Raw genomic sequence first — 18,359 nt, 5'->3', positions numbered from 1 at the left:
AGGTGCTGGCGTCGCGGTTAGAGGATTACGTGTCGGGTGATAGGAGAGGACCAGATGGAGTTCGTGAAGGGGAGGCAGTTGGTGCCGAATGGCGGAGGCTGCTTAATATTATTGTGATTCACTCAGAGGGCCGAGAAGTGGAAGTGGTAGCGGCAATGAATGCGGAGAAGGCGTTCGATCAGGTTGAATGGGCATATTTGTTCGAGGTGTGGTGTCAGTTCGGGTTTGGGCAGGGGCTTCTGGATTGGGTTTGGCTGCTGTACAAGGTGCCTAAGGCAAGTGTTTGGACAAACAAGGTTAGTTCTGATTACTTTGTTCCCAAGTCCTTTTTTAGAAATGTGAATGTGATGATTGAGGCTTGCATGGGCAGAGAAGGCTCATGCAGTGAGGAAGATATTCTTGGAGGGGGATAGACAGGGATGGGGTTAGCATTATTATGATAATAATAATAAATAACAACTTATCGTCACATGTAGGCTTTAATGAAGTTACTGCGAAAGCCCCGATCGCCACATTCCGGCACCTGTTCGGGGAGGTCGGTATGGGAATTGAACCCACGCTCTGGCATTGTTCCTGCATTACAAGCCAGCTATTTAGCCCACTGTGCTAAACCAGCCCGTCATTGTCAAGCTTGTTGAATTACCACTAGGCAGCAAACATTGCAACGGCTCGGAAATGAGCAGTGGAGGAGCAGTCGGTTTGGGGGCAGAATTGGAGTCCCCAGTCCCTGCACCTTCGCCTCTTCAGCCCTCGGAACTCCAACCCATCCAAAAACTGCCTCATCACTTCATTCCCCCACTGGATTCGAGCAAGGTGACAGTTGAGTGCACCCCTTCCATTCTCGCTGGTTCAGTACCAGCACTGATGGTTTGGATCTAGTGTCAACAGCACTTCAGATTGGAAAGCATGTTGGTGTGGGCTCCGTTTTGCAACAATCATAGGTTTGCGCCAACGGGGTTGAATACAAGGTTTCAGAGGTGGCAGGTGAGGACACAGTACTTCAGGGATTTGTTCTTGGGAGAACATTTTGCAGACCTGGAACAGCTCAAGGAGATTTCACAGTTACCAGAGGGGAATAGATTCAGGTATCTGCAGGTGAGGGACGTTATTAGGAAGGAGGTGCCTACCTTTCTGACACTAACGCCCCCATTGCTGCAGGATAAGCTTCTGTCCACGGACGAAATTGGGGATGGCAAGGTTGCGGACATGTATGGGGAGGTGATGGAGTGTGCTCCAATGGAGGTGGTCAGATGTAAGTGGAAAGTGGCGTTGCGGAGGGAAAGAGGTCCGAGTGTGGAGGGAGGCGCGGCAGAGGGTGAATACATCCTTGTCGTGTGTTATCCAATTTAAGGTGGTGAATGGAGCCCACATGACGGTGTCCAGGATGAGTCGGTTCTTTTGGGGGGCTGGAGGACAGGTGTGGACGGTGTGCAGGGGGGGGCCAATGAACCACGTACATACGTTTTGGACATGTCAGAGGTTGAGGGAGTTTTGGAAGGGATTTTCAGATGTAATGACAAAGATTTTGGGGGTAGAGGTAACTCAGAGTCCATAGGTGGTGATATTTAGAGTGTTGGAGGATCCGGGAGTACAGGTGGGGAGAGAGGCCGACATCTTGGACTTTGCCTCCCAGATAGACCGGAGGTGGATTTTGCCGTGTTAGCAGGACTCTGAGCCACCAAAGGCAGGAATATGGGTGAGCAATTTGGCAGAGTTCCAGCATTTGGAAAAAATTAAGTTCGCCATTTGAGCGGTGGAGGAGGGGTTCACCTTGAGGTGCAAGCTGTTTATCGACTTCTTTAAAGAGTATTGAGCCCAGGTGGGTGCAGAGGTGGCAGCGAGATGAGTGGGGGTTGTTGCTGGGGGTGGTTGTTACCCGTTACCGTGGTTGGCTTTTGTATTTTTGTAATTATGTATATATTTAAAATGCCTCAATAAAAAAATGTTTGTTTTTTCTTTTAATTATTTCATCCGTTTCCCATATTTTATAATAGATGGTGACAAATTTCTGCCTGCTTTAAGAAAAAAAAGCCCTCCTGAAATGTTAGTTTGAATTATTCTCAAAAATTAGTCCAGAGGTTTAGATTTTATAGAATCATAAAATTTACAGTGCAGAAGGAGGCCATTCGGCCCATCCAGTCTGCACCAGCCCTTGTAAAAAGCACCCGACTCAAGCCCACACCTCCACCCTATCCCCGTAACCCTATCTAACCTTTTTGGACACCAAGGGGCAATTTAGCATGGCAATCCACCTAACCTGCACATCTTTAGACTGTGGGAGGAAACCAGACACCCGGAGGAAACTCACGTAGACACAGGGAGAACATGCAGACTCCACACAGACAGTGACCCAAGTTGGGAATCGAACCTGGAACCTTGGAGCACGGTGACAAGCCACTTAAAACCAAGGTTAAAGTTGCTCAAGTCACACATCAAGAAACCGTTTACTACGATTGCAGCTTTTCCCCCAGTGCCTAAACCCCAATAATTATTGTGCATTAATAATGGCAGGCAGCAATAAACATAAGTTCTCCAATTTTAGAAATTCTTTCTGCGAGGACAGTCTGGTGCTGAGCTTCGTAAAAGCTTCATCTGTCAACTGCACAAATAATTGTGGGCCGTCACTAAGCTTAGGCTGCAGCATCTTTAATTCCCCTGTTTAAATTTTGACAATATTTAAAATCAAAATATTAAAAAAGGATTCCCCCCTCCCCCAAATTTGCCTATGGTTTTCTTCAACTTATTTCTCTATACTAAACAAAGATTTAAAAAGGAGGCAATATATATCAACTTCAATGATCCTTGCTTCAGTAATTGAGTTTATTCCAGTAAACTGGCTTATAATTGTTGTTTTATGCAATTTGGTTTCCCTTCCAAATTCAGATTTCAGTTGTGTTAATTGTGGCAGAAGTGTAAAAGTGAAGATAATAGTAACAACTTTTTTTAAATCTGCCCAAAAGATCCTTTAAAATACTACGCTTTAGAGAGGGTGGATTTTATTTTGACACACTTAATACACATCAAAATGCAAGTTACCCTGTACCCTGCATTTGCGAACAGACTACACCTGGAACTGATGTATTTTCAAACAGGCATACATTTTTAACGTAAAAGCAAAATGCTGCAAATCGGAAAGAAAAAACAAAAAAATGTTTGAAAAACCTCAGTACATCTGACAGCATCTGTGGAGTGAGAAAGAGTTAACGTTTCAGGTCCACATGACTCTTCTTCAGAGCTAAAGAGAAGGAAAAATGTGATGGATTAAATATTGTACAAGAGGGGCTAGAGCATCAAAAAAAAACTTCGAAAATAATTAGAACATAGAACAGTACAGCACAGAACAGGCCCTTCGGCCCTCGATGTTGTGCCGAGCAATGATCACCCTAGTCAAACCCACGTATCCACCCGATACCCGTAACCCAACAACCCGCCCCCCCCCCCCCCCCCCCCCCCCCCCCCTTAACCTTACTTTTTAGGACACTACGGGCAATTTAGCATGGCCAATCCACCTAACCCGCACATCTTTGGACTGTGGGAGGAAACCGGAGCACCCGGAGGAAACCCACGCACACACGGGGAGGACGTGTAGACTCCGCACAGACAGTGACCCAGCCGGGAATCGAACCTGGGACCCTGGAGCTGTGAAGCATTTATGCTAACCACCATGCTACCCACTGTAATTGTAGTATTTCTTCCACCCTCGCCAAGGCTTAAAAATTTGTTACCACTGTCTTCACTTTTACTTAGTTGTCATTGATCACTTGTCACTGCTGCCACACAGCGCCAGGGACCCAGCTTTGATTCCGACCTCAGGTGACTGTGTGGGTTTCCTCCGGGTGCTCGGGTGCTCCGGTTTTCTCCCACAATCCAAAGATGTGCAGGTTAGGTGGATTGGCCATGTTAAATTGCCCGTAAATATCCAAAGGTTAGGTTGGGTTACAGCGATAGGGTAGGGATTGGGTCTGTGTAAGGTAGTCTTTTGAATAGGCGGTGCAGACTTGATGGGCCGAATGGCCTCCTTCTGCACTGTAGGGATTCTCTGATTTTATGAATTAATACAACTGAAATCAGAATTTGAAAGTGAAAACAATGTTTTACAGGCATTTTTAACAACTTTCCTAAATTGAATGCCACCTTTAAATATCAAATCAATATGATGCCAGAGTCAAAGTATTTGGATACTAGCATAACATCCAAAAATGAAGTTAATATGACTACTTTCCAAAACTAAGGGTCAAATTGTATCAAGTTTTTTTTATATTTGCATATATTTTGCTGCACTGTCATCTGTAAGGAAAACTCGCCATTTTGCAACATAGATCTATAATAATAATAGCTTATTGTCACAAGTAGGCTTCAATGAAGTTACTGTGAAAAGCCCGTAGTCGCCACATTCTGGTGCCTGTTCGGGGAGGCCGGTACGGGAATTGAACCCGCACTGCTGGCACTGTTGTGCATTACAAGCCAGCTGTTTAGCCCATTGTGCTAAACCAGCCCCTGGAAACTGGGCAAAATAGAATTAGAGTGGGTAACTTACTTTAGATTTGTCACGTGTACCGAGATACAGTGAAAAGTATTGTTCTGTATACAGTCCAGGCAGATTGTGCCATACATGGAAAACATTGGGCACATGTACAGAGGTACAGTGAAAAGTATTGTTCTGCATACAGGTCAGGTAGATCATTCCATACATGAAAAACATTGGGCATATGATAAATAAAGCTAGTACTCATCCTGCACCAATTTGGATGTATACATAATATAATAATATTTTATTAGTGTTACAAGTAGGCTTACATTAACGCTGCAATGAAGCTACTGGTGATAATCACCTAATCGTCACAAAATGCGCAGACGACTGTTTGGGTACACCGAGGGAGAATTCAGACTGTCCAATACACCTAAAAAGCACGTCGTTCTGGACTTGTGGAAGGAAACAGGAACACCCAGAGGAAACCCATGCAGACTCAGCACAGACAGTGACCCAAGTAGGAATCGAACCCGGGTACCTGGCGCTGTGAAGCAACAATGCTCATCAGTTTCCTACCATGCCACCCCTTGTTGGTAACTATATTCCATTATTCACTATGGTCGCATGAAGAGAAATTTATTTTTAAATGTTGACAATCAGACAGACTTGGATGTGCTCATCTAGGGACTCAACTCAAAAGTTAACATGCAAAGATAGCAAGCAATTAGGAAGGCAAATTGCACATTGGCCTTTATTGCGAGAGGATTGGAGTATAAATATATAAACATAGGAATTAGGCACAGGAGGCAGTCTTTTGACTTCTTGAAAAGTATAAAGAACAGTAAATAAAAATAAAGAAATCATGCTGCAGTTGTATGGGGCTTTGGCAAGACTACACCCAGAATAATTGTGCAGTTTTGGTCTCCAGATTTAAAAAGGATATACTCAGATTGGAAGCAGTTCAGCAACAGCTCACCAGATTGGTCCCTGGAATGAGGGGGCTTAATCTGGGTTTATATTCTTTGGAGTTTAGACCAAAGACCAATGAGAGATGATCTAACTGAAAACACACAAGATTCTGAAGGCGCTTGTAAGTACAGACATTAAGCCGTTGTTTCTCTTGGGGAACCTGGAACACAGGCACAGGGTCAGGGTGAGACATTGATCATTTAGGACTGCAACATGGAGAAATTTCTTCACTCAGAAGAGTTGCGATTCTTTGGAATTCTTTGAACCAGAAGGTTGTGATGCTCCATCATTGACTTTATTTGTGGAGTAAAGCCCAAGATTAGCCACGGTTGTACTGAATGACAAAGCAGGCTCGGCAGGCCGTATGGTCTACTATTGTTCTCATCTTGTGTTCTCGTATTGGTCAGATTCCTTGATTCATAGAATGGAATTACAGAATGCTGAGCAAAGGTGCAGGTTATTTGACCCATTTAATTTTAACACTATTCTCAGTAAGAAGTCTTACAACACTAGGTTAAAGTCCAACATGTTTGTTTCAAACACTAGCTTTCAGAGCACTGCTCCTTCCTCGATTCACCTGAGGAAGGAGCAGTGCTCCTAAAGCTAGTGTTTGAAACAAACATGTTGGACTTTAACCTGGTGTTGTAAGACTTTCTTACTGTGCTCACCCCAGTCCAACGCCGCATCTCCACATCAACACTATTCTCATTTGTGGTAGAGCAATAGTTTTCAATCATTAGGCTATTGGTTCAAGTTAATCATTCGACCATCTTATACCTATTGGACAAATTATCCCCTGTTCCTATGTCTTGTGAACAGAAGGATATAGAAGCAGGAGTCAGTCATTTGACACCTCAAGCCTGCTCCACTCCTCAACTAGATCATGCCTGGGCAGCACGGTGGCACAGTGGTGAGCATTTGATCCTGGCTCTGGGTCACAGTGTGTGGAGTTTGCACATTTTCCCGAGTCTCACCCCCAAAACCCAAAAAGATGTGCCTAGTAAGGGAATTGGTCATGCTAAATTGTCCCTTAATTGGAAAAAAAGAGAATTGGGTACTCAAATTTTTTTTAAAAACAAGATCAAGGCTGGTCTTCAGCCTCTTTCACACACTATCCCCAATAGCAACACAGAAACCAAATAAATGGATAGGAAAATAGTTCCCAAAATTAGATCTATCCCATTATTGGCTGTAGAATAGCAACTGTGCACAAACAAAGTATAGAACTTTGCAATATGACATTAAAAAAGTGAAAGCTCTTCCAATATTCTGGTGGTAGTAGCTTTAATGTTGTTAAGTATTCCAAGCGGCTTCACAAAAGCATTATGTAACAAAACGTGATGCTGAGCCAATAAGAAGATACAAGACCATAAGACATAGGAGCAGAATTAGGCCATTTGGCCCATCGAGTCTGCTCCACCATTCAATCATGGCTAAATTGTTTCTCATCCCATTCTCCTGCCTTCTCCACAGAACCCTGATACCCTTATTAATCAAGACCTATCTATCTCTGCCTTAAAGACACGCATTTGGCCTTCACAGCCTTCTGCGGCAATGAGTTCCACAGATTCACTACCCTCTGGCTGAAGAAATTCCTCCTCATCTCAGTTTTAAAGAATCATCCATTAATCTGAGGCTGTTGCCCTTGGGTTCTAGTTTCTCCTACTAGTGGAAACACCCACACCCAGTTTATTCTATCTCGGCCTCTCTGTTATCTGTAAGTTTCAATGAGATCCCCCTCATCTTGAACTCCATTGAGTACAGACCCAGAGTCCTCAACTGCTCCTCTTATAGAATCATAGAATTTACAATGCTGAAGGAGGCCATTCAGACCATCGAGTCTGCACTGGCCCTTGGAAAGGGCACCCCACACATGCCCGCACCTCCACCTTATCCCTGTAACCCCACTTAACCTTTTTGGAGACCAAGGGCAATTTAGCAGAGCCAAAAGCCCAGAATTCAAGAAGCATAGTCATCTTGAATGGCTGTAGGGCTGGAACAGGTAACAAAGACAAAGAAGAGAAAGGTCACAGAGGGAGTTGAAACCAAGGATGAGAACTATAAATTCATGTTGATGGACTGGGAGCCAGTGTGGGTCAGTGAGCATAGGGGTAATGATGGGTGAAGAGGACTTGGTGCAAGTTGGGATATGGACAGAATTTTGGATGATCTTAAGTTTATGGATCATATCAGGTGGGAAGCTCGTCACCATAACACTGGAATAGTCATGGCTCTCTTGAGATGATTAAGTTATGGGTGAGTGCTTCAGCAGAGGAGTTGAGGCAGGAGCAGGGATAGGTGATGTCACCAAGTACAGTCAGATGATTTTAACAACTGACTTCAATATCCCTGGACATGAAAGGGATGCAACTGAAACTGGGGGAAAGAAATATGCAGGTCTGATCTCCACTGGAAAGTGCATGTTTACAGTTGTTGGTAGCAAAATCAGGCTTGCCCACAATGCCCTGCATGCTTACTGTCTAGCCACACACATCTTAAATTGCATTAACAGGATATAGCTCTGCAAAAAAACTCTAGAAAGGGGGAGAAGGGATTTTTCCCTTTAGCCATGAAGTAGTTATGGGATACTCCAGAATTTTCCCAAGCAACCATTGGAAGGTTGAGAAGACTATTGTCTCTATGACATCGAAGCCATACACAGAACTGGAAATTATGCTCAATTAAAGCACATTTATAAATTGTCTGTTGTTCAAATGTAAATCAATTCTGATTGAAAAGTTTCTAATCAGGGAGCTCACCACACAAATACCGAAGTACTTAAGACTAAAAGTTTTAGATCAATCTGCTCTACACAAGCACAGGTGATACCAGCTGGCACAGAAAGGTGTGGAGTGATCTAAAATCCCTGACTGCTCTTTCAATATTGAAGGATAGGGATTTAAACATAATATATCTCAAACAGATAAATATTGTTTGAATTTTTTAGACAGACAAGTAAACTGAAAACACTTGTACAGAGATTTTGCCAGGAAATTTGCAGTTCTATTTAATAAAGTACGCCTTTCTTCATACTTTTATCACCAGGGTTTAAAATGCTAGTTTTATTGGAGCACCTTACAAAAAAAAAATCAGCAAATTACTGACGTTGTCAACAGAATTGACCTGCAAGAAACGGATTCGAGTAGTTGCTGCGACGGCACAGCAGTTGGATCGAGTTTGCTGACACGACAGAAAAGAGACAGCACAACTCCCTTCACAACCCAACCACACACAAAAAAAGAGGCAATACACACATATGGCTGAAATACACATTACAAAAGTATTGAATCGACTTTCATATATACCCGAGCTGTTAAGTGTTTGTTAGTCTGTTACAAAATAACACACAAGCTCTTTTTCTTCGCTCCTTGAAGTCTCAAATAAATATTCAGTTTCACTTTTAGAAATGAAGATTTTACAAATAAAAGCTGAACAATACTTTAAAGGACCCCTGTGCAGGAACCAAAGAAAGTTTTTTTTTTGAATTAAAGACATGGCTCGATGATTTGACGTAAACCGTTTATAAATGGTTTGGGCTGTAATTGCTAACTCCAGGGCTGCCCGACGTCTGGGCAGGTTTAGCAGTCAACGCAATAATAGATGCTTGGATGCTTTTTCATAAATTATTCATGAAATTATACATGATAAAAATCGTTCCAGAAACTGGCTACTTTTACAACACGATTTATATATTTCGACCAAGCCACGTTTGCTCTCCGTGTCAATGCAACCTACGTAAATCAATACGACTGCAATATGCCCGCCCCCGAAAAAGAAAATTAAAGTCCAAAGCCAAAAAAATGAAAAGCAAAAGAAAAATGCCCATTGTCGAATATAACAATTACCAGACTGTAGGAATATACAACACGAATTATTCGGGGAGACTGCTGAAAGGGGGGTCTATTATTTTTGGCTGAAGTCTGTGTATTTGCCTAAATTCAATTAGCCTGCCAGGCTGGCTACTGCTAATGTCGAGTCCTCATTCTCCAATAGCGCTCAGCAAGTACATTTCGGGTTTAAAATCTATGTGCCTAAAATTCCTATATATATATCAATATCCAAAGTCTAAAATTTGAACTTATAATTCCAAAAGTGACTAATTTGACACCAAAAGTGACTAATTTGACACCAGTTAGTCATCGCGATTCAAGTTCTTTCTAATGGCTGCATGATAGATATGCTGGTATGCAAATACGATGTGTCTCTTGAGTGAAATGGTTACTGCAGAACTTAATCAGCCTTGTCTAATCGCTTCCCGACACACATCACGTACTCAGTGTCTCTCCGTTCGCTTATGCTGTTAAAGAGAACCTGCTACAGCCACGCAAAACTATTCCAACAACGAAGTTTATTATTTCGATTACAAGTAGAAAATATTTCAATGTCAAACCAACACATCCAACACCAAACTTCACACGGACTAGATAGATTTGCTGCTATGGAAATTAAACAGATTGAACATCTGTGATGAAATAAATGGCAACAGCAATTGGTGACAGCGACATCGAAGACCTGCTCCAGTCAAGGGAAAATCAAGCTCGTCAAGTTATGTTGGCTGTGGATCGGGAGCTTTGAGTACGGGGGGGGGGGGGGGGGGGGGGGGGAGAGAAAGGAGAAGAACCCTTAATTCGATCAACAAAACCGTCACTTTCTTTTTGCACTTCATTAGCCAAAGGTAAAAAAATACCGACGGTAGAGGAGAAAGCTGAGAGAGAATGACTTGGAGCTTTTAAGACGTGGAGTTGGGGAGGGGGTCATTTTGATTGAAAGAGCTGGATTCATTAAACAGTGAACTGTTCATGGTGTTTTTTTAAAGGTCCATATCTTTCACCCCCTCCCCTCCCCTTCCCCTTCTTACTGTCGACATCGGAGCTCAGTCACTACGACTGCTCCCGTTAATAAAAAGTTGAAATAATGCATATATGATAAATCTTCCCCCACCCCACCTTTGAAATTTGAAAGGCTTCCAGCGCTCGGAAGGCTGTCTCTGTCAACTTAACGTGAAAGACGGTGATTTTGCCGGGGTTCGCTTTCCCACACGACAGTCCATAACGCTGATCCTCGGTGAGCGCCGCCATCTTGGATTGGCCCCTCCGACATCAGTTTGATGCCCCCTTCATCGTCCACGTCCCCCCTCCCGTTCCTCCCCGGCCTCTGGAGCAACAAACCAGCAGAGCGACCGAGGAGATAACTGCCAGCCCAGCGGCTGCCACCCAACTTCTTTGCACGGCCGCATCCCGCCCAACTCGCCGCCTCCCGCACTCTGTGATTGGCCGAGCTGATTCCAGCAGCAAACATGGCCCGGTGGCGGTCTCTGTGCTCTGATTGGTCAAACGGAACGTCCATCTTCCTCGCTAGGCCCAATAGAGAAACGAGCAGCTTTTGATTGGCGGCTTTCTGAAGCTCGGGGCGGGACTGAATGGCTGGGACGTCTGACGTCACGCTTTCGCCCCGAGGCGACTCGGGTCGGCTCCGCTCTCCTTCCCCTCCCCCACCCCCACCCCCACGGCGGTGATTGGCCACTGACCTGCAGTGGACGCACTCCATGGACTCAATTGACAAAACTATGTCAATCATCAGACGTACAGAGTAATCTGCGTAAATATGTAAATTAAGGGAAACGTCACAGCTGTTCGCAACCCGTGAGAAAATTATACAGGGACACCGCTGCTCAACTTGCAGCGTTTGAGCACTTTAATTCTGTTTTTCCTCTCCGGAGGTGCTACCTTACCCGCTGAGTATTTCCATTTTTATGCCATGATAACTTCTCATTTTAGACAAAACAGATTCTCACTTTGCACTTGTGTATAGTATAAATAATGATCACTTCTCAGGATAGTGAGGGTTTATGTGATGCCTTGGAAGGAGGTGTAGTTGGTGGTAAAAGGGACATTAGTTGGAGAGGGTTGCTGAAATCAATAGCTATGATTTCCCTTATTTTTCACTTAAGGAAATGATAGCTTATCCAGTATCTGCTGCCGAGCAAGTCTGACAGCACGAAGGTGCTGGGGGCGGTTGAGACAGGTTTTGAGAACTACGTTTGCATGTTGGAGATCGTGTGGATCCATAATTCGGGATCAGAAAAATGAGCCATTACGGGTGATTGATTAGCTGAGAAAGTTGCTGCACACAGCGGTCTCCTGCAGCAGATGAGAATATCCTGTCCGTGCAGTTGTGAGCTCGCAAGCACAAGTGAGCATCTCCATGAAAGAGTTTACAAGAGTTGACCACTCAAAAATGGTCGAAGTTAGCTACAGGCCATTTGGATTGGCGCAAAATCAGACCTAGCATACTTACGATGCAATTTCGTACAGGAAAGAAAGCCATGGAGATTGACTTTATACTTTCAGTGGTGAAGAAAAAAATTACAGTTTTATAAATTGGATTATTAATCTCTCAAACGCATCCCTACGGCAATTTCAAGTTGTTCAAAAGTCTACCATCCACAATCGTCTTGTTAACCCCTCGCCATATAATCACTAGCTCCCTAACTGCATCAGCTGGCAAATTGATTTACAAAACCTTCCACAGACTTATCTATCCTTTCTCTGCAAACATCACCAACCCTATGATCCAATCAATGGCTTTCCATTTCTCGCTCTCGGTATATGTATTTGCTACGCTGGCTTTCTCACTTAACCAGGGAATTTCCTGCGAATTGCTGACGTTTCGCCACTGCAACATTGCGGGAAATAAAACGGAAACTCCGTTTACGTATCGCTACACGTCAGGCTAAGTTATCGTGGCAAAACAGGAACAGCTCCGAGGAAAGTCCTGGCCCTGCTCACAGAAATTTCTGTTATTTTGTCACCACCCTTTGAAGCTCCCTCCAAAACCTTGAACATTTTCTTTGGACATCTCTTCAAAATCTTTTTCGATCATTCGACAACTTTCTTTAATCACCCACTATATGGAAAGTACCCTAGGACTTGCATTGTTTTATTCACCCCAATTTTATTTTGCATATCTCCAACTATCAGATTGAACAAACAACATATCAAAATCTTGAAAAAAAGTCCCTGTCCTATTTCATACAGAAATCGTGCGACACCAGTGAACAACCTCCTAGACAAGAGGGGAAAAGGAACAAAGTAACAGACTTCAAAATAATTTAGAGGTCAATAATGTGGTGTAGTGGTAAAGCGACCAGACTGGTAATCTAGGAACCCAGGCAAATACTCAGTGGACATGGATTCAAATCCTATCTTAGCAGCTGGTGGAATTTAAATCAATTAATAAATCTGGAATTTACTATGAAACTACCATTTTATTTTGTAAACATGCATCTGACCTCCTCACTGATGTCCTTTGGAAAGGAACTCTGCCATCCTTATCTGGTCTGGCCTACATGTGATTCCAAATCCAAAGCAATGTGATTGACTCTCAACTGCCCTCTGAGATGACCCAGCAAGAAACACAGTTCAAGGGCAATTAGGGATGGACAACAAATGCCGGACTAGCCAATGATACCCACATCACATAAAAGAATAAAACAATAATTTATACTAGCTTCAGAAAATATGTGAGCATATGCTTTGTCTGCCTCATGCATCTCTTTACATGTGGGATCATCTAAATCTAAGTATATAATTTATTAATGCTGCTGAGCCATCAAAAAGCCTTGGGTTTAGATACCTCCATGGAGCTTTCTGAAGAGATGGTCAAGGACTTTCTGGGTGGTGCCGCCACCATCTTTATTGGAGAGGTTTCTCTCCTGTTCGGGATCAGAGAAGGGAAGCACATCCAGTATGTGAAAAAGTAAGGGAAGAGTTGGGTTTGGTTGAAGAGGTAAACGCTAAATAGGTGGAGGAATTGGAGCCAATACTGGAGGAGGAGGTATGGAGTGAGGCGCTGCGGAGGGTGAACGCCAGTCATTGTGTGCGAAACTGAGCCGGATACAGCTCAAGGAAGTTTTTTGAGCACACCTTACTAAGGCTAGGATGAGTCGTTTTGTTTTTTGAGGGATTGGAAGATAGGTGTGAGCCCTGTCCACTCACCACACACACAAGTTCTGGTCCTGTTCCAAATTGGGGGATTTTTGGAGGTCAATTTTTAAACACATGTCGGCGATCTTAACTATTGGGCTGGAGCTTTGGTGTCTGTTTTTGGAGTTCCAGAAATGCCGGAGCTGTGAACAGGTGCAGGGGCGTATGTCCTTGCCTTTGCCTTATTGATGGCGCGAAGGTTGATCCTGCTGGGTTGGAGGCTAGCAATGCCGCGGCGATGGCTTCAGTGTGGTTAGGCGATTTGATGACATTTTTTCACCTCAGGATGGTCAAATACACCGTGAGCAGGTCAATTGAAGGGTTCTACCGGAGATGGTGGCTGTGTATATTGTATTTCAGAGAGTTGGTCACTGTTGGCTGTTAAAGGGTGCTGGGGGATATAAAAAGAGGGTGAGGGATGAATACACAGGGAGTGTCTTGTTTCTTTGGTTGGAGGGTTGTTTTGGGGGGTTTAGTTGTTTGTGCCTGGTTAAGGGTTGTTGTTTGTATTTTAGTAATTTTGTGTAAAATGTTCAAACTTTAATGACATTTTTATTACAAACAAGCCAGAGGTATTTCCGATGTTAAAATAAATTATAATTTAAGCAAATAACTTTAACAATAATCTTTATTACTGTCACAAATAGGCTTACATTAACACTGCAATTAAGTTACTGTAAAAATCCCCTCAACGCCACCTTCCAGTGCCTGTTCGGGTATACTGAGTGAGAATTCAGAATGTCCAAATTACCTAACAGCACATCTTTTGGGACTTATGGGAGGAAACCGGATCACCCAGAGGAAACCCACGCAGACACGGAGAGTACGTGCAGATTCCACACAGTGACCCAAACCGGGAATCGAACCTGGTGCCCTGATGCTGTGAAGCAACAGTGCTAACCATTGGGTTACTGTGCGGCCCATACAGTTACCAGTTGTAACCGTTCTCAAGAAAAGAGATAACCTTGATTTACTTCCTAAACCTACCACTATATTCCAATTAGGCAAAGCTATATATTTCAAATACCACTTATGAATAAAGTTAACAACCAAATTTCTACTTGCTTTTCTCTGTACGGAATCTTTGAAGAGAGAACCTTTCAAGACCAAATTGAAACACCACCGTTCTGATGAGAGTTCTAGGACCAACTGCTTTTTCAGAAAACCTGACTCCTCCCATTAACTACATCACCTGTACCCAAAGCATAAGGCATTCTTTTACCACTTCTTAAAAAATGTCCCTTGACTTGTTTATCCAGGACCAAACACAATACCCCTCATAAATTAGGCACACCCCATCCGTCGTTCAAGCCTAAACAATATCCCATTAACTAGCTATCTGTAAACAAGTAAATGGTTTTCAAGATCTGTTGGCAGAACAATTCCCCTGCAAATCAATGATTCCCTCACGTTTATGACACCGCAATCACAACGCCAGCTGTCATAATGTCTGTGTGCAGCTTAACCCAGATTTTAATAACATTACTACTAAAAATATATGACAATTTCTTACTTTCATCACAGTATGGATTGAGAATTGGATAGCAGACAGTCAGGGATTAATGAGGACCCACACAGATGTGTGTTTGTGTGCCAGCTTTTCTCAGTATTCATTACTCATGTGGATGAGGGAACCAAAAGTAATATTTCCAAATTTTCTGATTACCTGAAAACTTGATTGGAATGTGAGTGATGAGGAAGATGTTAGGAAGCTTCAAGGTAATTTAGGCAAATTTTGCGAGTGGGCAAATGCATAGCAGATGCAGTATAGTGTAGATGAACATGAAACTATCCACTTTGGACATTGAAACAGGATGGCAGATTATTACTTTAATGGTGATAGATTGGGAAATGTTCATGTCCAAAGGGACCTAGATGTCTGGGTACACTAGGCACTGAAAGCAAGCATGCAGGTGCAGCCAGGAGTTAGGAAGGCATGGAATGTTGGCCTTCATTGCAAGAGACTTGAGTACAAGAGCAAGGATGTCTTACTGCAGCTGTACATATTATTATTTAAATGGCAAAATATTAAAACATGCTGCTGTGCAGAGAGACGTGGGTGTGCTAGTGCATAAGAACATAAGAACTAGGAGCAGGAGTAGGCCATCTGGCCCCTTGAGCCTGCTCTGCCATTCAATGAGATCATGGCTGATCTTTTGTGGACTCAGCTCCACTTTCCGGCCCGAACACCATAACCCTTAATCCCTTTATTCTTCAAAAAACTATCTATATTTATCTTTAAAACATTTAATGAAGGAGCCTCTGCTGCTTCACTGGGCAAGGAATTCCATAGATTCATAACTCTTTGGGTGAAGAAGTTCTTCCTAAACTCAGTCCTAAATCTACTTCCCCTTATTTTGAGGCTATGCTCCCTAGTTCTGCTTTCACCCACCAGTGGAAACAACCTGCCCGCATCTATCCTATTGTTGCTAAATGTTGCTAAGTGTGCTTTACACTTAATTTGCTCTGTTTAATCACCTTGCTCTAGAGTCGCCAGGTATCTTTATGATACCACCACGAGGTTCAAGTTCAAGTGCTGATCAATAACTCAATACACCAGTTAGTAAGTTTCAAATCAAAACACATTTATTATATATACACAGTCAATCGCTACTCATGCATAAAATACTACTCACTAGGCTATTTCTAACACTAACAGGCCAATACTTAGCTTTGGAAAAGGGACCCACTAGGTCAGGGGAACAATTGGCCTCTCGTTCGATCCTGAGTCTGTAGGCTTCCAGCTGGTGTGGACTAATGGTTAGGAGCGCCTATCTCGTAGCGTGCGCTGACTGGACACTTACTTGTTGGTGCAGCTGCTAGGCAAGTCCCTCCGAGTTGAGAGTCACGGTCAAGAGTTCTTTGAGAGCTGCCAAGAAGATCGAACTGAACTTGGGGACTCTACTTTATAGTCCCAGGGGCTTCATGCCCTTTTGGGCAGACCCCGTACCTGGTTCCAATTGATTGGACTAAGTTCTGATCATTTGAATTGATTTCTCCAATACTGGAGCTGTTCCCTGATCGCTGGACGGTTCCTAAGTCTCCGTTGACCTCCCTTTGTTTTGGCTCTCGCTAGCGCCGAGGAGTCTGGCTTGGCCTCGATTATCTTAACTGTTTCAATTGTTCCCGGGGATCGCTCATCAATATGTAGATGGTCGTCAGTTTCAGTGCTGTCTGGGTTTCTGCAAGTTCTAATATACAGGAGATTTTGCACCTGCTTGTTTTTCTGTCCTTGGCTGAATTTCCCTGCATTCTTAGCGAATCTCCATTTTAAAGTCGGGAAGTGGCCAACCCAGGTGGCTACACTATATATTCCCTTCATAATTTTATATGTTTCTATAAGATCCCCCCTCATCCTTCTAAATTCCAATGAGTACAGTCCCAGTCTACTCAACCGCTCCTCGTAATCCAACCCCTTCAGCTCTGGGATTAACCTAGTGAATCTCCTCTGCACACCCTCGAATGCCAGTACGTCCTTTCTCAGGTAAGGAGAACAAAACTGAGTCGCAAAAAGTTGGTGTACGGGTGCAACAGGTGATTAAGAAGGCAAATGGAATTTTGTCCTTCATTGCAAGAGGGATGGACTACTCCTGCTCCTAATTCTTATGTTATGGTTTTATGTACAGGGCCTTGGTGAAACTACACCTAGAGTAGTGTGTGCAGTTCTGTTCTTATCTAAGAAAAGCTATACTTGCTGTAGAGGGAATGCAATGAAAGTTCACCAGACTGATTCCTGGGATGGCAGATTGTCGTATGAGGAGAGATTGTGTCCACTCGACTGGGCCTGTATTCACTGGAATGGCAAATAGTGAGATGGGATCTAATTGAAAATTACAAAGGTTTGACAGGGCTGGACAGACTGGATGCAGGGATTATGTTTCTTCTGGCTGAAGGGGTCTGTAACAAGGGGGTCACAGTCCCAGGACACAAGGTGGGTCAATTAGTACGAGGAGAAATAGCTTCACTCATAGGGTGGCGAACCTATGGAATTGTGTATAGAGAAATACAGCACAGAACAGGCCCTTCGGCCCACGATGTTGTGCCGAACTTTTGTCCTAGGTTAATCATAGAATTTTGGACACTAAGGCCATTTTACATGGCCAATCCACCCAACCTGCCCATCTTTGGACTGTGGGAGGAAACCGGAGTACCCGGAGGAAACCCACGCATACACGGGGAGGATGTGCAGACTCCACACAGACAGTGAATTGTCTGCAACAGAAGGCTTTAGAGGCCATCACATTGAATATATTTAAGAAGGAAACAGATTTCTGAACTCTAAAGGGGTATGGGGAGAACGCTGGAGCATGGTGTTGAGATAGAGCATCAGTCATGATCACATTGAATGGCAGAACAGGCTCAAAGGGTTGAATGACCTCCTCTTGCTCCTATTTTCTATGTTACCTGTAACAAATAAAGTACGAGTATGCATGAAGGTATCAGTTTAAGATTTAGTGCAGCAAGACTAAGTGCTTAAATCCGGATTGGCAAATGAGAGAGTTTTAAGCGATAATCTCTTTCTAAAGTCGAGGCAAGTTTGCATTTAACTTATCTGATAAACAAGATTCCTGCCTAGAGGCACCTGCAGGGCAGTTAATTAGGTAATTGGTTAGATCTATCTGACTAATCTCGCTGGAATCTGAGCTAGTTTAAATGCAAGTTTAACACAAGGAAAAGGTGGAAGCTCAAGACCGAGGGCATGATCCAAAGGTCATGCTGTGCCCGAAAAGCAGCTGGCCGTGGTGCAGTATGCATGACCCGAGATCTACCTGCCGATCTCGTGAGACGTTGCAATGTAAATCCTGTCCACTTTCTGTCAAATCCATGTTAGAGCGAGACAGCTAGTTTACTCTCATGTGCAGACACCCAAGTTGCCTGACGCTTTAGGATTCATCCCCTTCGCATCGGGGACCTCGGGCGAGCGCCGTTCAGCA

At 43.5% G+C, this 18,359-nt stretch overlaps 1 protein-coding gene across 1 annotated transcript in view; it reads right to left on the bottom strand.

Moving 5' to 3' along the window:
• ell2 (elongation factor for RNA polymerase II 2) overlaps nucleotides 1–10,674 on the bottom strand; it is a 213,132-nt gene extending 202,458 nt beyond the window's left edge. The window contains 1 exon segment of the mRNA XM_038805237.1: nucleotides 10,387–10,674. Coding sequence (XP_038661165.1) covers nucleotides 10,387–10,518 — 132 coding nt within the window. The 5' untranslated portion in view covers nucleotides 10,519–10,674.
• Between the last annotated feature and the right edge of the window lie 7,685 nt (nucleotides 10,675–18,359).

This window comes from Scyliorhinus canicula, chromosome 8 (assembly GCF_902713615.1).
Source record: "Scyliorhinus canicula chromosome 8, sScyCan1.1, whole genome shotgun sequence".
NCBI lineage: Eukaryota > Metazoa > Chordata > Chondrichthyes > Carcharhiniformes > Scyliorhinidae > Scyliorhinus > Scyliorhinus canicula.
The sequence above is the reverse complement of the archived record's forward strand: the minus strand, read 5'-3'. Positions and strand labels throughout refer to the sequence as shown.